This window comes from Pipistrellus hanaki (assembly GCF_964339955.1).
Source record: "Pipistrellus hanaki genome assembly, chromosome: 1".
Classification (NCBI taxonomy): domain Eukaryota; kingdom Metazoa; phylum Chordata; class Mammalia; order Chiroptera; family Vespertilionidae; genus Pipistrellus; species Pipistrellus hanaki.
In genome coordinates, this window is record NC_140503.1 from 56,607,299 (window position 1) to 56,629,998 (window position 22,700).

General features: G+C 37.2%; 2 protein-coding genes across 7 annotated transcripts in view; one reads left to right on the forward strand and one right to left on the reverse strand.

Moving 5' to 3' along the window:
- MYEF2 (myelin expression factor 2) overlaps positions 1-3,682 on the forward strand; it is a 39,171-nt gene extending 35,489 nt beyond the window's left edge. For all 6 annotated transcript variants that reach the window (XM_084888962.1, XM_084888964.1, XM_084888965.1 and 3 more), the window contains one exon: positions 578-3,682. In XM_084888962.1, coding sequence (XP_084745088.1) covers positions 578-741 — 164 coding nt within the window. In that variant the 3' untranslated portion in view covers positions 742-3,682. The remainder of the gene's footprint in view (positions 1-577) is intronic.
- Positions 1,298-22,025, reverse strand: SLC24A5 (solute carrier family 24 member 5; the record flags this gene model as incomplete). Its single annotated transcript, XM_084889014.1, has 8 exons — positions 21,374-22,025; positions 8,901-8,984; positions 8,703-8,806; positions 8,278-8,378; positions 6,459-6,742; positions 4,596-4,802; positions 2,101-2,202; positions 1,298-1,620 (listed from the first exon to the last, which is right to left on the reverse strand). The coding sequence occupies exons 1-8, from the start codon at positions 21,600-21,602 to the stop codon at positions 1,298-1,300; spliced, it is 1,434 nt and encodes a 477-aa protein (XP_084745140.1). The 5' UTR covers positions 21,603-22,025.
- Between the last annotated feature and the right edge of the window lie 675 nt (positions 22,026-22,700).

The following is a 22,700-nucleotide window of genomic DNA, read 5'->3' on the forward strand; positions in this document are numbered from 1 at the left end:
GGCTCAGTGATTGAGCATCGACCTATGAACTAGGAGGTCACTGTTTGATTCCTGGTCAGGGCACATGCCCAGATTGTGGGCTCAGTCCCCAGTAGGGGACCTGCAGGAGGCAGCTGTTCAGTGATTCTTTCTCATTGATATTTCTATTTCTCCCCCTCCCTTCCTTTCTGAAATCAATAAAAAAGTATTTTAAAAAAATAAATTTGTGGTTGTCATTGGGCATAGTGACTTGGTGGCATTTTGTGCTAGCTTGCTTTATTGCTATAAATTTTGCTTCCAAAACTAAGGATTTAAGATAAAAATTAATTTTTTGTTTTAATAAAATATTAAATCCTAAGCAAATTTATTTTAGTCCAATTTTGCATATTCTAACCTGTATATATTTATTACTTTATGTGAGTACCATTATATTCAGAATATAAAGTGATGTGAATAATACTTACATATGTTATTTTAAAATCATTAATGTTTCTAGTCAAGTTACATACTGCATTGGCAATGAAAATTTTCAAACCCGCGTAGTTAAATATGGAACCTGTTTTAATTGACGAGTAATTCTATAATTTTTCTTATACAGGTCATGTAATGTTTGCAGAAATAAAAATGGAGAATGGAAAGTCAAAAGGCTGTGGAACAGTCAGATTTGACTCCCCAGAATCCGCTGAGAAAGCCTGCAGAATAATGAATGGCATAAAAATCAGTGGTAGAGAAATTGATGTTCGCTTGGATCGTAATGCATAATTTCAAACCACGGTTGGAACATTTTTACATCTGTTTTGTTGAATCTCCTAGTAAAATTAATTTTAAAGTAATACTGTATGCTTACAAATGTTGTAAAAATGAACTTTTAAAACTCCCACCAGCTTTTAACAGGATAGTGTTAAATATACTGTGATTTTTGTTATCTCAAGTTTGGGTTTTTAAAGACAGCAAATCTGGTCATTCAGTTTAAATGAATGGTTATACTGTTTTTAATGAAATAAGCCATTTTCATGTTATTTTCAGTACTACATAGTGAGGTTTGTTCAAGTTTCTCCAGCTTTTATCAGCTTATTTATTGTAAGTTAAAACATAGATTTTTTTTTCAAAACTTCTGTTATCTATATGTAATTGTTCTTGATAAGAAAGTACTCAGACAAATTAGGATATGATTTTGGTTGGTTTAAATTACTTTTCTTCAGTAAAGAATTATTGTAAGTTTTAGAGTCTAAAGTTTAGGATATTTTTTATTTTACTTAAATGAAGAAATGGAGTTTCTCTGCCCCTCCCTATCATTCACATTTTCCACCTATTAATATTAATCTCCACAGCCCCTTATTTTATTATTTCCAATAATTCCTAGTTCATATAGAACTGATAATGTGGCAAGTCCCAAGTACAATAATAGACAGACTATTCCCAACTTTCTGTCTAGTTTCCAGCCATTGAAGTGAACTGCTAAAAAAAGAAAAATAATTGAAATGTTGAGAGAGAGAGTTACATAAGTTAGTCCTCTGCTGTTCACTTCTACAGGAGCTGATGTATTTATAAATACAGTTTTAATCAACCATGGAACACCTAGGCACAGCATATCAAACACATTGGATCCCACGATGTTAGACATAGCCATATCTCCTTTGCCTGCAAAAAAGAGCATGGTGTTAAAATGTGCATACCAATACTGTATTTTAATAATAAGCTTCATAAGAAAAGACACTGGATACTTTTTGTTTGTTGGTTTTGGAAAATTGTATTAGAGCAAAAGTCTTACTGAATTTGTATTTTTTAATTTGGGGAGGTTAGTATTTAAAGTATTAACATTTATTTATCTAATTATCTTTATTAAAGCATTTTTCAATAAGGTGTAGATTACTTGTTGCTTTTCATTCTAATTTAACATGTTTAATTACAGTTTAGTACACATTTCAGATGTGTTTTCTTCGGGGAATTAGATTTAGTGAAGTTAATGTTATTAAGTAGTAAATCCTTCCTCTTGAGTTACTCCTTTTTTCCTTCAAGTATGTTACTGAAGAAATAAATAGATTTAAAGGCAACTTTGCCTAGTGTAGTTCAGCTAGGCTTTAAGAATGAGCATTGCAGCTGGAGGGACCTAATTCTTACCTTTTCTTGCAACCAGCACACTTGCAATCGTGTCTGGTATGCTTGTTCCTGCTGCTAATAAAGTAAGGCCCATTATTGTATCTGGAATTTCTAATGTTTCCCCTGTAATAAATATAGATATTGTAAGTTACAAATTTTACAGGTTCACTAACCATCTTCTGCAGATATTTCAGATACGTATTTCCTTCCTGAACGAAAAGAAAATAGGCATATTTAGATTACAGAGCCAGTATGTATATACTTAGGTTTTAGTTAGCAAAATGACTAAGATTGGTAAATGGGGTAACATGGGTAGTACAGATTTTTTTCTTTTAAATACTTACCCGAGGATATGTTTTTATTGATTTTAGAGAGAGAAACATAGATGTGAGAGAGAAACAGCAATTGGTTGCCTTCCTTAAGTGCAACCCAAACCCTAGTTATGTGCCCTGACCAGGAATTGAACCTGCAACCTTTTGCTGTAAGAAGTAGTGCTCCAGGGCAGGTAGGACAGATTTTTAAAGACAGATATTTAATAGACAAAATTCTACCAAGGAGCAGTTCCCCTCCTTGCTATGCTTACAGAAGTTTTGGATGTCATCACTATTATAGCATCGAGGCTGTTGCTTAATGTATGCTAATAATATTGGTCCCCTTTTTCTTATTAAAAACTTTTTTCTTACAGTGTTCAGTGTTAAGCAAATTGTTTATAGCTATTTTTTAAATATAAATGTGTTAATATGGTATACATTTTTAACTCCTACTTTAGTGATATACCTCAATTTAGTGTTTTCTTTGAGAAATATCCTAAATCTGAAGAAAACAAAATAGGGTTCTTCTTGAGTTTTTGTAACATTATAGTCCTAATTTATTAATACTTCTGTTAAATTTGATGTCCGTTCAACATTTTTCAGTAATGTATTTATTCTAGGAAACAGGTCCAATGGGAAGTTAAAAAAAGTACACGTAACTGCTCTTTTATTGTTATAATTGAACACTTGCTTTAGAACTACTCTTCCTTTCAAATATTAATTTTAAAAAACCTTTACGTAGCTGTTTATTGCATGCTTATATATATTGATATTGGACTTGATTGTTAATTTTTGTTATGGTTGGCCAGAGTTCTTATGTACATAAATAACATATAAATAACATCTTGGGGATGTTCTATGATCTGTTACTTGATTTTGCTCTTTTCCTGTTTTCCCAATGTCAAATGTGTACTGGCTGAGAAAGTATGGAGAGATCTAATATGCAAGCTAATTGGAACTATTTTATTTTCCTCTTTAAAAACAGAAAACATTTTGTTTTTTTTGCTAGCATACAATTCTAAGTTACATATTAAATTGGAAAAAGACAGCAAGTGTGGTTTTTTTTTGTTTGTTTTGTTTTTTGTTTTGTTTTGTTTTTGGTAAAGAGCCAGATAGTAATTATGTTAGGCTTTGCAGGCAATTATTTGGCTCCACTAATGTAGTAGTGAAAACATCCATAGATAATATGTAAATGAATGACCCGATTAGCAAAAAACAGAAGACCAGTGCTTTGGACACTCAGGAGGTAGTTTGCTCACCTCTCATACTAGTTCATTCAGGTTAACCTTTGGGAGAAAATTCCTGAAGTTTTTGTTTTACATTTATATTTAGTTTTTCCTTTTGGACTAGGAATTCTATGGAATTAGAGCTGATTATGGCCAAGCAGTAATAGTTAAATTTTAGTTGTAAAAATAGTAGAAACCTAAAATGAAACTTTATTTTAGATCCTTTTTACTTATTTCATAATATAATTATATTGCCATGTCAAAAAGCAAAATAAAAACCCTGCTAGGTGTGGGTCAGTGATTAAAGTGTTGGCCCTTGCACTGAAGGGCATGTACCTGAGTTGCAGGTTATATCCCTGGCCAGGTTGGGGCACAAGTGGGAAGCACCCAATCAATATGTGTCTCTCACATCCATGTCTCTCTCTCTCTCCCTCTCCCTCTCTCTCTCTCTCTCTCTCTCTCTCTCTCTCTCTCTCTCTCTCTCTCTCTCTCTCTCTCTCTCTCTCTCATCTCTCTCTCATCTCTCTCTCTATCTCCCTCCCCCATCCTTCCCACCCTTTCACTCTCTCTAAAAATCAATGGCAAAAATAAATAAAAAGCAAAATAAAATGTATTCCAGTTAAACTGTGAACATCATTATTTTCCCCAAACATTGCCATCTTGCTATATTTTCTGTTAGGTGATTGAACTTAATATAGTTATGTTAGTCTAACAGACATCCTGTGAATTTATTTCATTTATGAGATGATTCCCTTAACTCATACCCCTGGGCTGTATAATTTTGAGAATATGGTTGATATGGAATATGAACTCACAAAATCTGGGTGATTGGTATATTAACATTGAATTTTTTGATAAATAGCATATTTACTCTTTGCTAGAAAATAAATTTGCTCCTTAGCTAGACTACCTTAATGAGTTCTTATGTGAAACTGATTGTTTTCTTTTTAAATTGTGCTTTTGTGTTCAAGATACATACCAGTTATGGTGACCATCCAAACAAGGATATATGTAAATGCAGATATCCAAAGTGCCGACATGAAAAAGGTTATCACAAAATAATTTTTCCAAAATTTTCTTCTACAATCTGGTGTGGTTAGAAAAAGTAATGTAATAATAGGAAGGGATAATACCCACAAAATTCTTTTGAAATCTGCTTCAGGCACGTTGAAAACACTTGGTGGATCTGTTGAGAAAAAAATGATTCTGAATTTCTTAAATAGCCAATTATGTTAGAAATGTCCATTTAGAAAGCTATATTGAAATAAATTAGCTGTATCAGTTTTAAGAGGCTATTTAAAACATTTGAGTACCTCATTACTGATATTGCTGGAAAAAGAAGCTAATTGAGACTTTAGGGCAAACAGTGTAAAATGTGATTCTCAGCATTTCTTGAGTTTGGGCCTTCATCAAAATGTCTTGGGTCATTCATTAAATATGTTAGAGATGATGTTTGTGGAATGTCAGTTGGACATCTTTTTGTTTTCTACAATGTGGGTGACCTTGAGTAATGTTTTTTTTTCTTATGGGATGGTTGTCTCCACTGCCCAATATTGATGAAGCCACAGCCTGCCCTATGTATCTTATAATGTATACTTAGGGATTATAAAATAATTTTTATTAAGTTGAATATTCCATTCTAATTCTAATTGTAAGTTATTTTGAGGGGCTTTTTTCATTAATTTACAATTCATCGCCAGTCTTAGAAACAACCTTAAGAAAATATGAACTAGTATAGATTCTACATGTAATGTATAAACTTGAGTATGTTTCTTTATTCAATTTGTCTTATGAAGTTAATGGAAGATAATAGCATATTGGGTAAAATGGGAATTCACTTTAAAATAGTTTAAAAATTTGTATGGCATTTAGAGAATAATATACCCATTTATTTGATCAATCAAATTACAACTAATGCTAGTAAAATAACTAGTAAAATTTGCCAAGCCTCAGCCAATGAGCCATTAAGTAAAATTAGGTATCATTTTAGTGTAAATAGTAAAATTTGGACTGATTCTTTTCAGCTTCTTGTTATAAAATTTAACTTAGAGATGAATAACTCTTATACCTGAAAGACTAGAAACTAATTTTTATATGAAGGGTAAGAGTCGTGTTTTTATATTTTGTAGGTAGTAAATTAGGATACATCCCCTTCCTAATGTACTAAACTAAATTTAGAATCTGTTTTATACAACCATTTTATATAAAAGTAACCTCTAAATTGATATTTCTGGTCATAGATGAATTTGACTTTCTACCAAACATATTTACCTAAATGGTTTCCTATTGCTTCAAATTACATGTTTCAAACTCAACTCCTTTCTTCTTCTCACCAATCCTTTCTCCTAAATTCCTAGTTTTTATAAGCAGTGTTCCCTTTTCTTAGTCATTTCTGATCAAAGTTTAAGAATTATCTCTTCGCCCTTTTATGCCCGTGTATAGTCTTTTAATTGCCCGGTCTTTGTGATGCTTTCTCTGAATTGGCTTATGTCTATTCATTCCCACTGCGTTCTCTCTGACTAGGCACCTCTTAAACACATCAGCTGTTTATTAGCCTCTTATAGACAGCTGTGTCTTTTATCCCTTGTTCTAATCTTCCTGCTCACAACCTATCCCTTTTAGGAAGCACAGTTCTGCTTTATTTCTTTATCTAAATATATAAATCCTCATATTTTAGTCACCCCCCCCCCTCACCCTTTGGTATTGGAAGCTTCATAAGGATATGGACTGTCTCTGCATCTCTGAGTCTCCAATGTCTTTTATATAATACGAATATATATTTGCTCAATTAAATGAAATGACTAGTGAATAGACTTAGTAGTGGACAGGATGTGGTTTTTACCTTCAGAAACCTGATTAAGACCATGTAAACTTATAGAAAGCTGGGAGTAACCGGAATCCTCATAAAATATTCCACTATCATTTCTGGATGGTCGACGGATGAATGGCCGACCCTCATCTTCCCATCCCATTAGTAGTTGATGTTCGCTTCTATCCTCCATAGCTTTGACAAGACGGGTACAGCAGGGACTGCATTTCTTTATAATATATTGGCTAATTTTAATGTCAAAACACAGCACCAGAACATATAATCCATATATCAAAAGTAGTAGAGTTCCTTCATACCTATAAATTAGAGAAATTTGTGTTTTTAAATAAAAAAATAAAATTATTTGAGAATAGCTTTTAAGCAGCATAATTTTTAATGCAGCATTAGAATAATCAAATATTTTTAGGTATGTTTTGGTGTAGATGTGTTACAGCATTATTATAAATTGATAGGAGCTTGAGTCTTCCATATTTAAAAAACAAGGTTTTGAAACTCAACTTCATTTATAGATTCCTTTAAGATGGTGGGCATAAAAATACTTGGAAAATAATGATTAAGATTTTCAAAATTAAAGTGAAACTAATGGATAGTAATGGGTAGTCTTCATCTCAGTTCATTGGCAGAATCCATTCCCCAAAATACATAATTATAAGAGAATATAGCATGTGTTAATTTTAACTGTCTCTTCAAATTTTATAGTGTAGCAATTCTGTGTAAAAATTTGGAATATGTTAGGCTTGCTTTGGGGTTTTCAGTTTCCTATACAGTTTTTTTTAATATATATATAATATTAACTAAATAAGAAAACAAGATATTCTCAAACATAAAATTATACCATAAGCACTGAAAACTTTTTCCCCCCTGGTTTCCTATTTAAAGAATTGTGATTAGCTAATACCATCACATTTGAATCTTGCCTTTACCCTTTATAGCTAGTAAATTGCTACAGCTAGAAGCACAGAGCTCTTGATTGCCGTGGTGGAGGGGTACTCTCACAGTCATTGTCCCCTTACAGATAGCAGAGAAATATCCCATCTGTAACCCATGGTTTTTCTTTGGGGGGAAGACGAGTTCCAGAATGATTCATTTAGAGATTTTGCTCCCTGCTAGATTTTAAGGTTTTTGATAGCAGGGATTATGCAGCACTGCTAAGTTAGTTGTACTGCCGAGGGGAGCCACCTGTGACATTTCTTTTTCCCTTATGATTGTCAGTGTAGTGGTAAATACCTAATAGGTTCTTGGTGCATATCAGTTGAAAAAGTTATCTGTCTACTAAGTCACTCCCTTTTTTATTTTCTCGGAACAGCAAAGCATAGGGAGATAAGTTAAAAAAAGCAAGTAATTCTTAACATTAAAACCTAAATATTTGTTATTCTGTGAGGAAGAAGGCTCTAGTTCCTCTTTCTAAATGAATAGAGAGAAAGATGAAAGAATTCAAAAGGGCATTTACTTTCTCCATCCCCATCTCCAATCTTGTGACCATAACCACTTCTAGGCAAGGTGAGCAATAACCCAATAGATGAAAAAGCCAACTGTTAGTACTTGAATGGACAACAACACTTGGGAGACTTCCTGGTCAGTCAGTGGGAGAAAGAGGGATGATAATATCCAGTGACTAAGGAGACAGAAAAGGAGACTGACCACTAAAAAATGCAAAGAAGGGAGAAAAGTGCAGCCAGCAATTGTGATGAGGAACTTTAAAAGCCCAGAGACCACTGGAAAGAAAGGGTGCGAAAGTGGCAGACATTTGAAGTTACTAAACCATTAGAATTTCATGAAATTTTCTCTATAATTGTGTTTTACATAATAGTGGTAATTCTTTCAAGCTTACCAGTACACTTTGTTGTCGAATATTATGCCAAGAACTGCTGCTACACTAATCGCATATGCCGCACAGTCTCTGAATAGGGGCCAGCATGATAGCGTTGAAACCTATAAAATGATAATTTTGTTTCCATTACACTGCAACTTCAAGTACATGCTTAATGTAATAAAATTGTATATTTGTGGCTAAATATCTTTTGCATATTGCCTAGAGAAAAAGGAACTTCAAGGAAAATTGTTTCTAAACCTCTGATTTTCATAAATTTGATCTAGAGCTATTTGTGGGTTAATCTAAAATTGAATACATGTTTGTTTTTCTACTGATTAATAAACTTGATTGAACAGATTACTAGTGCCTTGTTTGTTCTAGACTATAAACAGTTCTTTAATTTGTCAAGACAATAAATTTTGTTGAAGAGTTTTTGTACATACCACATTAGATAGCAAGCCACAGGCTGCACAGATGCCCAGGAGATTATAAGTTGCAGATCCAAGAATGGTGCTAATGCCAATATCTCCCTTTGTGATAAATGCACCTATGAGCAAGATAGTAAGCAGGTAAGTTAATGTCGACTTGAAAGAGATAAAATCACATGGGATTAGCAAAAAAATAGGAGATGCAATATTTACCTAGGAAAGCAGTCACTAATTCAGGAGCTGAACTACCGGCTGCCATAAAAGTTGCACCTGCAACATCCTGAGACAATCCAAGGGCTGAAGACAAATGAGATAATATTATGCCCAGTAAATTGACAAATGAAAAAGTATGTCTTTATAATTAAGTACAGTAGATTTTCAAAACTACAGCTTACAGAAAAACACACACTGACCTCAACTGGAAAAGTAAAATAAGCAGGTTAAGAAATAGAAGGACTCACTCCTTTGCTTTCATTGTCACTCCATGACCTAAAGTTTCTGTAGAAAGGGAGAGAAGGCCAGGAGTGCATCAAAGCACGCTGCAACTCAGTCCTCTGAATGCATTGTGGATCTTATGGGACCCAGAAAAGAGTCTTTCCTGGTTGTAGATGTGTAGCAACAGCACAACTTTTTAAAAACTGGATTCTTCAATAGGAGCTGAGAAAATGGGTAATTCAGGAATCCTAATCCAACTTGAAAGAGGAGAAAAAGTGAATATTGGCAGTATTTAAGATCTGTAAATGAAGCTGAATAAAGGAGCATGCTCACAAATTGGTAATTTCAACCTTATCTAAATACGAAAGAGGAAATTAAAAAACAAGATTGACTATTGTATAACAATGCTAATTTAAATTATGAAACCATGAACACGGTTTTAGGTTACCCTATTTTCCGGCGTATAAGACGACCCCCTAATTTTACAGTTAAAACATAGGTTTAGGCCTATATTTGCTGTATAAGACTATCCCCCACTTCTGAGGCAACACCAGTTCTTTTTTTTAATAGACCGCCTCTCTGACTCTGGCCAATCTGAGCAGGCTTTTTTTCGTTTCAAAAGTCATCTTATACGCTGGAAAATACGGTAGGAAATCTAGGAAAATACTCAAAATTGTGGGTATCCCCCATGTTGGCAAGCAAACAAATCCATTCAATGATTGATGGGATAAGAGTCTTAAATGTTTCTCCCCTTCAGTTTTAGAGCTAAGGGACCTGCTATGGCAAGGAGAAAAAGCCATGTGGAGGAAACCACCTTGCTTAGGGAAGGTTGGGACAAGGTAGCACCAGAAATGCCCAACCAGGCTTTGCCGGGAGAATGAAAATTAGCTGACAGATGTAGCATGCTGAGCCTTATTTACCTGGGTCACACAGACTAAAATTCATGTTCCCAAGGCTCTTGATAGCCATCCTTGGCTGCTGTTTATTGTTTATTTCATCTATTGATTCTTGACACTTCAGTCTTCCTGGGGCCCTCAGATTCTGCTGTGCTAGCTTGAGTCACCTGTGGTCAGTATTTTTTTGTTTTTTGCCTGTGGGGACCATTATCTGTTGCTTATTCTCAGGTCCTCCTCATGTTCTGCTTTGCTGGGACATCTACTCTTGACTTTCCTGATTTTTTTTTTTCCTTGGCGTGGCAGATTGTATTTTACAAAAATGGCTACAGTATTTCTGCTCACATGATTTCCCAGAACCTTTTCTTTCCTTATCAATAATAAAATTTTTTAAAAAGGTAGAGTTTGTTTGTCTCCTTCTGGGCTTGGATATGCCTTTGTGACTCATGCTTGGACTGACAGAGTGGCAGGGCCATTTGCCAGACTAAGACATAAAAGGGCAAACTTCCTCATGCTCTCTAAGAACATTTGCTTTAGAGCCACAGTTGCTATATAAAAAATCTGGCTGCCTTGAAATCCCCATCCTGGAGAGACCCGAGGAAGAACCCAAATTGAAATGGAGATGCACAAGGGATCATCTGTTTTGAACCATCCCAGGCACCCACCATGTAAGGGAGGGGGCTTTCAGATGACCTGCCTTCTTTTAGGTTCTTGAGCAAAACCACTTAGCTGACCCCTGTTTGGGGGCGATTTGGTAAGCAGGAATGGATAACGGGAACACCTAGCTATTGGTCATTTATTTGTTGCATTTACTGACAACCTACTATGCCAAATGCTTTTTTATGTACTGAGAATAGAACTGTAACAATCTTGTCTTTAGTTCTAGTGAGAAGAAACAGACAAGAAAGCAAGCTCTGTTAGAAATAGTGAAGAACAAAAGCATAGAGCGGGAGTATGAGTTGTCACAACAGAAAGATTGTAATTTTGCATCAGGTTACTGGGAAGGACTTCACTGGGACTGTAACTTCAAAGGGAAGGAGCGAGGCACACATACACCTGGGATAACATAACAAACTTCAAAGGGAGCGAGCCAGGCACACATGCACCTGGGGGAAGAGTATTCCAGGCAGAAGGAGGGAGGGCAAAGGATCTGAGGTGGGAGCCAGCCTATGTGTTCAAGAAACACAAGGCCAGCATGTATGGAATTAAGTGTGCGAAGGGAGGGAGGGAGTTGTTAAGGTCAGAGGTAACAGGCAGCCAGATCATGTAAGACTGTGGATCTGGTAAGGACTTGGGCTTTTATTCTGAAAGATTTGGAAGTAATTACAAAGCCATCCACATGCTTCCTGCTGATGGTACCAAAATCAGTCAACTTTCTTTTCTTTTTTTTTTAATCCCTGTGGGGTTATTTGGTCTCAGAGGCCCAACCAGCTCTAGTCTGTTAAGCTTTGTGAAAAGTGCTCTGGGGAGAGTCGGGATGATCCAATTCAGGTCCTCTATCCTATTCCTATTTGCCTCTGGTCATGTCACTCGATGAATACTTACCTGCAATGACTAATGAAGGGATAGAAGTAATGATTTATGAAAGTCATATTTCATAGCATTTCTTTTACTGCCTAGAGAGATTATATATATATATATCATATGTAATAAAAGGCTAATATGCAAATGGACCGAATGGTGGAACAACAGGAACATCCAACCAACCAACCAAACAACTGGTTGCTATGACATGCATTGACCATCAGGGGGAGTGCATGGAACATGGCGGGCGTTGGCCATGGTGGGATGGTAGAGCAGGTGAGTGGGGGCGTCAGACCAAGGCAGGGTGCCAGTCACTGTCAGGGGTTAGCCTCTGGGAGTTACCAAAAATTATTTGCTCTTGTGCACCAAAGTCCCGGACGCCCAGCACTTGCACCTGCTGCTGGTGACTGTGCCAGTCCTGATCACTAGGTGCTATCAGAGGTGTGAGCAGTGGCTGCTAGCCCTGATCATCCCTGAGAGCTTCTCCACCCCCTCTTGCTCCTGAGGGGCGATTGGGGCAGCAGGCACTGCTAGTACCTGCTGATGGCACAGGCCCCACTGGCACCACTGCTGGCACTGGCCCCAATCACTCTATGCTGTCAATGAGTGTGAGCAGAGCCGGTGTCATCAGCATGAGAGAGCAGCAGCAGGGGGAGTGGGGCTGCTGGCACAAAGGGAACCAGGGGGCTGCGACAGGAGGGGCTGGGCAGGGACATGGAGGATGGGTGAGACCCATCCCTGTGCCTAGCACAGCCTCATGGCCCACGATTCCTTTGAAGGTGCACAAATTTTGTGCACGAGGGAGAGGGATCCCTCAGCCCAGCCTGTGCCCTTTCACAGTCCAGGATCCCTCATATTTCCCAAGTGGTTTTTAGTGCTACCGAGGAAGTGCTCCCCAGCCATAAGCCCGGCTTCTGGCTGAGCAGGGCTCCCCCTGTGGGAGTGCACTGACCACCAGGGGGCAGCGCCTGTGTTGCCCCCTAGTGGTCAGTGCGTGTTATAGCGATCAGTCACTCTGCCCTTTGGTCGAGTTGCATATTAGGGTTTTATTATATAGGATATCACTTTATATGATATATAACAATTATATAATTACATATTTTTATGTGTGCGTATATATGTATACTTTTATTACAATTCTGTGATGTGTAGTAAGATCAATTGTCCGTAAACAAAATAGATAAAGATAAAACCTATTGCTCTGTGATTAACTTTTTTCATTTTAGGTGCAAAATAATATCTTACATTGATGGTATCTAATTCACCCTCATACACATAATTTATTAATCTCAACTATTCTCAAATATGCGTGATGCTATTTTCATTTTACAGACAAGAAACAGGTCCAGGAGGTTAAATAATTCAGTTAGGTGGATAGTGAGGATCTTAAGTGTGAGAAGTTACTACATAAACCCCAAGTATATTGGTTCTAAGTCCAGTGCTATTTCAATTTCATGACAGAAACCCAATATAACAATGGCAGTTAGGCAGGCCAATTATAACGTTATTTTCTTCTCTGCCTCGTGGCACTGGCACACAACTGCCCCCAATTTATTCATTCCTTGGGGGGAAAATAGTTACTGGGAGTCAGAATGTAGAAGTTTAATAATATTGGGTATTATCATGAATTCTCTAATCAAATCAGGGCTAGATAATATGTGCAGGAAATTGAAAAGGAACAAAATGCTTTATCTTGAAGTTACTGTCCAAACTCAGTGCAACGGAGGAGCTAATGACCCCTCTTCATTTAGCCGAGGAGTGTTTCATTGGAGAAATTCAATCCACAGTGCGATCTGTTGGGTTGTTGCAAGGGAGGGAAGTAGGTGGCCCTTTGAACACTTCAGCTCTCAAAAGGCAGTAACGACCAAGTGTGTCGCTCTTCACTGAGCTCTGATTGAGTCAGGAGAGGACTCAATCAGAGCTCAGTGAAGAGCGACACACTTGGTCATTACTTGTATCGAAGGGCGTGTAAAATTTAGAGATAGTTTAACAAGCTATATCTTAAGGTTCTCAGCATATTTTGTAAAAATGGTTTCTACATCTGAACTTTAGAATGGCCTGGGTTTGTCTTTGCTGACCTTTGGAGAGCATTTCTTTCCTCTCTATTACTCTAAATGGGTAATCACAGTCTCCTTCAGGATATAGTAGAAAAGTTTAAGGCGAGTTTGCTTTATACGTTTAGATACCATCACATTGTTTATATAAAGTGAAAGTCGGCGATAATGAACTGATTACTAAAACTCAGCAAAAGTTTTAAGCGTGTTTGCTTCTAGGATGCCATGTTGGGAAGTTTATAACAGTTTTTGAAAATTTATTTCTGGAAATATAGGAGGAAAGGGTTTAAACTAAAATGGAGACCCGGATTCTGCCGATAAGTAACTTAATATGAGATTTTAGATTAAGTCATTCAGACAAGGCTTGTATTTTGCCACCTGTAAAATGGGGAGTTAGACTACACAATTTTTAACACATTAATTAAAGTAAAGTACTGACTGACACTATACTTTCTATCTGGAAGACAAAACAGGCTGGGCGCTTAACATGTTACGGTATCTTCTGATTTTTCAATTTCTACTCTAAATGTAGACTATGAATTCTGTATTTCATGTTAAATAATCCCATAATAAAAAACCCTCTATATTATTTAAAATTTAGAAGATAGAGGGAAATAGAAGAGGCAGAGTTACTTACATGCTTACCATTGTGTTTAACCACTGCTATCATTTTCATGTATTTCTAGTCTCTTTTGCATTTTAATAGAGTTATAACTATAGGCAGTGTGCACTTTGGTATCCTCTGGCAGGATTTTAAAAAGTCCTCATGATGGCAAATTTTCATGCTTTGTGAATGGATTTGAGTTTCAGAAGCAATCAATAGTCAGTCAGACTCAATTCTAGTGACTCCAATGGGTAGTCATGCTATGTAATTCTACTTAGGGCCCAAAATGAAGTGTGACAGCACAGCCAGTGTGGCTCAGTGGTTGAGAATCAACCCATGAACTTATATGTCACAGTTTGATTCCACTCAGGTTGTGGGCTCGATCCCCAATAGGGGACGTGCAGGGGACAGCATATCAATGATTCTCTTTTACCATTAATGTTTTTATCCCTCTCTCCTTTTCCCTCTCTTGGAAAAAAACCCCAAAAACACAACAAGACAAAACATAAAAAGATAAAGAAAATAAAAAATGAAGCATGACAGCAAACCAAAGCTTTTTATGGTTTGCAAAACTCATCTTGACACCAGTTTTAAATATTTTTCTAGAAATATTTTTTAATAAAGTTAGCATTCATTGGAATCAATGCCTGCCTCTCATTGCCCAACTGCATGTATATTCTATGAGGTTCTTAAGAATAAATAAAAACATTATGAGCACTTTATAGTTACCATCTTATATTTTGTCTGCACTATGATGGGATAAATTCTGAAACCCTGTACAATGGTTTTAAATGCCCGATTCCATTGAAAAGGCACTCTCTTCATTCCCAACCTAACAGCTACAACATTACAATGAATGTCACTGTCCTAAGCCAAGCATACCAAGCCCGTGCGAGACATTTTATCACCAAACCTCACAGCTACCTGAGTTTTGGCCCAGTGTCACGTAGTAATTGTAGAGATGGGATGAGCACCTAGATCATTTTTACTTTAAAAAGCTGCCCTTTCAGTATTCATGTAGGTAAAGTGAAGACATTAATACTAATTATCACCATCATCATCATCATCATCATTGCCTAGTCCTGCAATAGCATCTTGGTAATATCCAAAGGACTTGGCACTTTATTTAGATCCAGTCACCTGGCGTAGATTTAGCAGCAATCCAAGGGGACCACAATTTAGATGAGAGAGAAAAGAAAAACAAAGAGGATGAAATGCTCTTAGGAGGATGAGTGGCCCTGTGGCAGGGAGGCAGCACTATTCTTAGGTTCTTTGTCCTCCGGGAAGGCTTTGCTTCTGTAAATTTCACAAGGATTAAGAAAATCAAACACTGAAACTGTAGGCTGCCCAAATGCCATACTCACGGAATTACTCTACTCCCTTTCAATTTTATCCATTTAGAACCAAATCTACCTGGAATTAAAACTTGCATTTCTTTCTTATTGTCTATTTCTGAAACACAAAGTAGAACACAGGCAAATGTTAGTTCAAAGCAGAGTGAATACAAATAATTTTAATAAAGAAGCAAATACTTTGTTTAATTATGTTTCTCTATATCTTACTAAGATTGTTTTCACTTAAAACATGTTATACCTCAAAGGATCAGCATGTGAAGGGATGAGAATTGTTAATTGAATAGTATATTAGTGTGACATTTAAGATGAAAAGTTTCATAACTGGCTCATTGTGAACTTTGAGCTATATTAAGCGACCAGTCTTAAGGGGTTCTCAGTTTTTTGTGTAGTTAGCTTAGGAAAAGGTTAAAAACAGAAAACCTGCTCTGAATAGTGGTTAAATAATTCTAGGAGAGATTCATTACATATAAAAATATTAGAGGCCAGGTGCATGAATTTGTACACAGGTGGGGGCCAGCCAGGGGAGGAGCCACTGGAAGTTGACTAGCTGGCCCCACCACCGATTGTTCTGGTCATTCTGCTGTTCCAGTCACTCGGCTTTTATATATATAGATGTAAAAATAAATTTTTTTTGTTTTATAGTGAACTTTTGTGTTTCTAAAAATAAACTGAGAGCCCAGATGATGTGGCTCTGATGGTTGAGCAGCAACCTATGAACCAGGAGGTAATGGTTTGATTCCAGGTCACTGCACATATTCCGGTTGTGGGCTCAATCCCCAGTAGGGAGTGTTCAGAAGGCAACTGATCAATGATTTTCTCTCATCATTGATGTTTCTATTCTATTCTCCCTCTCCTTTCTGCTCTCTAAAATAAAATAAACAAAAAATTAAAAAAATATATTTTAAAATATATGTAGTTTCAATATAAATTAAATTAAAAATATAAACTATATTAACTTATAGTCTAAAATACGACTATTATCTCTCATTTTATTTTTAAAAGTATACTTTTATTGATTTTACTTTATTCATGGGTCAATGCTCAACCACTGAGCCACTGCAGCTGGGCAAATATTTTTTTAAACAATAAAAGATTGCTAAAGATGGAATAAAATGGTATGGATTTTAAAGTAAAAGAAATAAAAGAAACTCTAAACAGTATTCTAGAGATGTTTAAGGTATTGTTTAAAGTTGCTAAATGGGTTATTAGGTACAATAAAATAATAAATTTAATAAACTTACTTCCTACCTTGTGGAATTGTACTAGCTTTTATTTGCCTTAATCTTGGTTTCCAAGCTCTAGCAGATGCATCTAGACTTGGTATGTGCCCCAAATACATTGATATTGACTTTGATCATTCACCATCTTCACCTTCATCTTTCCTGAACAAAGGATTCTAATCTTGGTAGTCTGTTCTTACCTACTAATGAACACTTAGTGTTTGCTATGTGCTAGGTCCTTTTGTAAGCAGATGTATTTCCTCAGTACTTGGCACACAGCTCTCTGAACTCAGAGCTCTAGTTACCCTGCCGCACAGTCAGATCTAGTAAATGGTGGGGCTTCAATTTGAACCTAGGCTGTGTCAGGCTCCAGAGTGGACACTTTCAACCACCTCAACTATGTGGCACTGTAGCATAGAATGGCCTTCTCTCCCTCCATCCCCTTTAAGGATCCTCAGCATTGCTATCGACCATTCAACAAGTATCTGGTAGAGGCGTAGAACAAAGAGGACAGAGCCCCAAGCAAACCGTGCCAGATATGAGTACAAGGCGATGTGACTGACTTCACAAACCAAACCGAGCAGGGGAACTTTCCTATGTCAGGCTTAATGACCAGAGACCATCGAGGCTCCCCTCGCTTCCTTGTCATTTGGAATCCTCTCTGTTTCTGTCTTTGTCTGTCTGTGTCTTTCTTACACACACACGTACTCCCAAGAGTATCTACACAAGTACTGTCTAGAGCAGCACAGCAGATGGGAATGAGGGAGGTCTTCATGGTTTATTTCTTACCTCATTATCCTTAGTCTAACTTAGATAATATTTCCCCTCTGACGACATCTTTTAACCCCTTATCCTGAATTTCCCATCCTTTCCCCACTTAATAATATGGGTTCATTTTACTTCAGCCCTCTGTGGTCAAAGATTCGTCATTGGCCTTTTTTTCCTGTAGAATCTAAATGGGGGTGGGGTGGGAAGAGAGGGGCTTAGCAATAGCATTTTCCCATATTGGTTTTACACAGTTAAGATGACAGCACGGTGTCTCAGGTTGTCTACTGGGGCATGTGCTGCTTTTCCAGTGTTGAGTGAGAGAGGAGGGATTCTGTGACTTTCATGATTCCAAGTAGAACAAAAAGAAGGGAAAAATCCTAGCTCGGAGCCTCAGGTAGTTTACAATCCCCAATAGGTTGCCAAAAGTCTGAGCTGATTTTTCAAAGTGGATTCTCACTATTTTGTAGTATACTTTGTCCATTATTACAGTGAGTATTTGATGAGGGTTTATTTATTTATTTATTTATTTATTTATTTATTTCTATTTTTATTTTTATTTTTTGGGGGGTGTCAACATTTTCAGTGCCCTTGAAAGGGAAATATCTTAAAATGGTTCATATCAAACAGTTCTTCTGAAACAACCACGTTACAGCAGCTGATCTGAAACAAGGATGTATAAAATCATATCATCTAGCAATCAAGAACATTCTTGGGTTTGGGTGCTAGAGAGACCAGGGCTTTGCCATATACTGACTGTGTGTCTTAAGAAATTGTATATCTTCTCAGCCTCAGTTTTCTCTTCAGTAACTATCTAATAGACCCTACTTTGTAGGGTCTTTGTGGAGACTAAATGAAACCATATATATTTAATTTAGAACCATGCTTTTGTCATTATGATAACTAATAAAATAAATGAATGACTAAATAACACTCCAGTACTTTGTGGAATGCATCAGTAAACTATTTTGAGGATAATGTTAATTTGCTGATGGGATGGGCGGAACTATTGTCACTCAATGCTAGCTAATCAAAGAACTATGGGGGAATGTAACACATTTGCATACTTCTCTGTGGATGTAAACCACTTTCAGGGAGATTGCTTTTTATTGCTGATGTTTAGATGTGGATGAGACCATGCTAGGTCTTGAAAGAGAAATAACAAAGTTAATTTATAGACATTTTTAAAAAGAATTGAGCTAGCACTATTTCTATCTCGTTTTGTTGTTAGTATTTTCAGTACCCAAGACCAGGGTCAGTTCTTAACTGCTGAGGAAGATTGGGCAGTGGTGTGGCCTCCTCCTCCAGTCACTCATCTGTGGTACCTACTGCATGCTATTTCAGAGCCAGGAGTAGTGTGCTGAGAAGTGCATGTTGTTGATGATGTTTCAGAGTAATTCCACAAGTGGCATGGTGGAAGTGATTGTTACAGATACTTTGTGAAGTCACTCACTGAAGACTGTTCTAAAGTGGCAATCTAAGCTTTAATGCAGTAGTCTCTCTCTGAAGGGCTAGATTTATTTATTTACCACTGTGAAGACAATTTTTTATGCATTTATTCTTTCAGTCAAGTCATTGTTCGATAATGTGAAAGCAAAACATTTTTAAAGTGATTATTTTACCTTCCAGAAAAAGAAAGATTCTAGGTGGGATATATTACCTTGAATTGAAAGTCTTTTAGACATATAATTAACATTATCTATTTAGGTTTTCTAGTTAAAAGTATGGTTCTTCCCACAAGGATGAACAAGTGGATTATTGCAACAGAGTTGAGAGTATAGAAACATGTATATAAGAATTTAGTACATGAAACTGATCAACTTTAGAAAAAAAATAGCATTGAGTACTATAGCAAAACAAATTCTTAGGGGATGAAATAAATTAATTTAAAAAGTATATAAAATATATAAATAAAATAAAATATGACAATTTTGCTGACCAATGGATAAAAAAAATCTAAGGATAAAGCCAAAAGGAGAATCACAAACTATAAATTTACTTAAAATATGTAAAATTTCAATGTGATAAACACACAAAATACAAAAGCAAAAACAAACCATGAAAAAAACATATGATATAAATTTTGTATTAGAAAAAGGGATAGTATTCTTATATTTAAAAAAGTCTTAGAAAGCAATAAGAAAAAGATAAATTACCCCACCCATACCCACATTAGAACATGGGCAATAAAACACAAAAGAAAAAAATAAATTTCAATACACTTATAAAATGTTAACCTCAGAAATGGATAAAAAATAAATACAAACTTTATAAAATGAAGTACCATTTTTAAAGCAACTAACAAAGGCATTGAAAATGGGATTGTTCGTAGCTTTCTGGAATGGAAGCTACCACATATTCCGGAGGTTTAGGTTCGCACACCTCTGTGCCATGCTTTTGGCAATGCATAAGATAAAGCTTAAAATAGGCATAGCTCTGCATCTTTGCCAGGAAGTGATCAGAGAAGTTTGCAAAGATTTTATGCAAATAGGGGTATAACATTATTGAAAACAGAAAATAAAATTAAAAAACAAAATCAAGTGTCTCATAAATTTATAATGTTAAAAATGATAAATTTCTACATGGTGATTACTATGCATAAAAATAGTTTATAGTGATCAAATCATTTACAAAATCCTAAAGTATAATGCAACCATTAAAAATTAAGTTTTTGAAGAGCATTTAATACGATGGGAGATGTACATAATTCGATATTACAGAAAGGAAAAGACCTTAAATTGAATCTATAGCAAGATCCAAAGGCTGAAAGGAAATACAACCAGTGGTAACTGTGGGGATCTCTGGGTGATGGAAATGCAGATGATTTTACTTTTTTTCTTTTTTCTTTTTTTAAATAATATATTTTTATTGATTTCAGAGAGGAAAGGAGAGAGAAAAGAGAGATAGAAACATCAATGATGAGAGAGGATCATTGATTTAGCTGCCTCCTGCACACCCCTTACAGGGGATCCAGCCCACAACCCAGGCATGTAACCTTGATCAGAATCAAACCTGGGACCCTTCAGTTCGCAGACTGATGCTCTATCCACTGAGCCAAACCAGCTAGGGCTCTTCTGTTTTTCTTATATTTCATCAATCCAGGTAAAAACACTATGTTAAAGTAATTTAATCTCTATTAAATGAAAACTATCAATATCATTTTAAAACAATGTCAGTCTAAAAATGCATGCATTTACATCTATGTAAGTTAAATAATAACTATAACAAATGTCTGCTGACTACTCTATAATTTTTTTTCCATTAAACAAATATGTGTAGAGTGTCCCCACTCTATATGTTGCCAGGTCTTGCTTTAGGTCCTAGGGGACAGCTATACTCCAGAGAACAAGAGAGAACAAACTTGGCTTGCCTGCCAGCGGCAGTGGGGGAGGAGCCGTGGGTAAAGGAGAGTTTCTGTCCATGCTCTTCTCTGTGAAGAAATGCTCACTGTTTCTGTCCACTAGGTGACCTGACCTGTGACGTAGACTTTCTCTGAAGTGCGCATGCCTAAAGAATTAAACTAACCATGCTGGCATTGTTGCTTATGTGGCATAAAACATCACTGATACCTTGATTTTAGGGACCAGGGCACCAATGAAAGTTCTATGCTCAGAATTCTGGGAGATGCCCGTAACTGAAGGGATATAAACAATGGGCTTAAGCTGGTGGATCTTATTCTCAGATTCCAGTAATGAAGCCGAGTTACAAATAGTGAAATTCTGCAACCCGTTGAGAGGGACAGAGGGCTGCTGAGCTATTTCCAGGACAGCCAGGCCCATATGTGTGGGTGGCACCACTGTTCTGGAAGGCCACCCAGGAGATTCCCAGCCACTTACATTCACTGATGAGTTCCAAGGAGGGCAGGAAGTACTCGTCGCAGACAATGGACAGGGCCAGGAACATGTAAAGGATAATCAGGAAGTAGATTACGATGCCTCCATCTGCGCGCTCCTGTTTTGTGAAAAACCCTTCGGGAAACTCCGATGACGGAGAAATGACACACTGGGTGCCATTTCCTGGTGAGGAAAAGGAGGTGAGAGTTTGAAGGATGTTGGAGTCACACATTCCAAGCTCACAAAGGGAAATTGCTTAAGAAATCTGTGAAGTGTGGGGTTTCTGGGTGGAATTTTAAGAACCCTGGTGACAATGTACGTAGCCCTTTTGAATATGATGTAGTTATAGATCCGGGGATAAAACAAGTCTTTGAGACCCGAAAGAGAGGCTTTAATGAAATAAGCTGATGATAGTGGAAGAATCAAAAAGAGGAAATCATGAAGTCACTCCTCCTCCCTGCTTCATTTCTAAAAGCGAATTCCAAACCCCTCTTCCTCCTCAGGTAGAAACTCTAATCTCAGATCAGTAAGATTTCTAATATCTGAACAATTTCATTTTCCCGTTGCAGAACCCACGTTGTCCCCAGGCCCGAGAACAGTCACCCACTGTCCGCAGAGTGAGTTTCTGGGATGAAAGATTTTTTCACGATGAACTTGCCAACAATAAAAACGGAGGCTGTCCTGCTTCACGGTGTCTGTGAATTATTTCGGTGCTATCTTTGAGGTTTATCTGAGGGATCAAAAGCGTTTCATATGCTTCCAAATGCTAAAAATCAGAGCACGCACAGGAGGAAGCATAAGCAAAGGGGGTCCAGGGAGAAGGTCCCTCTGTCCCTTCATTTATAGGCAGAGACAGCAGCAGCAGCAGCAGCAGCACGGGTAGCTGACCCCAGCACCCACCTACCTGTGGCCCGTGGGAGGCGCTGGGGCAGGGAGGCCCCCGGGGAAGGCAGGCGCACAGCGGCCCAGAGGATGCTGAGGAGCAGGACCCTTCTTGTCCAGCGTGGCCGCCCTTCTGTCTGCATGTCTGCTGCGCTCTTACTGCAGTGTGCAGCTTGAAGAGGAGAGGAAAGGAGGGTTAAGCCGGATCATGTGAGGAGTCTCCTTCCTGCCCAATGCCCTGCCCAAGGCACACATTTCAGCAAAGCCAGTGCAGGAGGGAGGGTGATTGGCGCCAGCCAAGCTTCTCTGATCAGGAGCCCCAAGCCCCAGGGAGGCTGGAGGAGATAGGGAGGAGAGCAGGCAATCCTGTCCACATCTGCCCTGGGCCCACAGCCCCTGTGGGCCGATCCTGGTAGCTGGTACTTTATGGGACCTTTATTTAATGTTT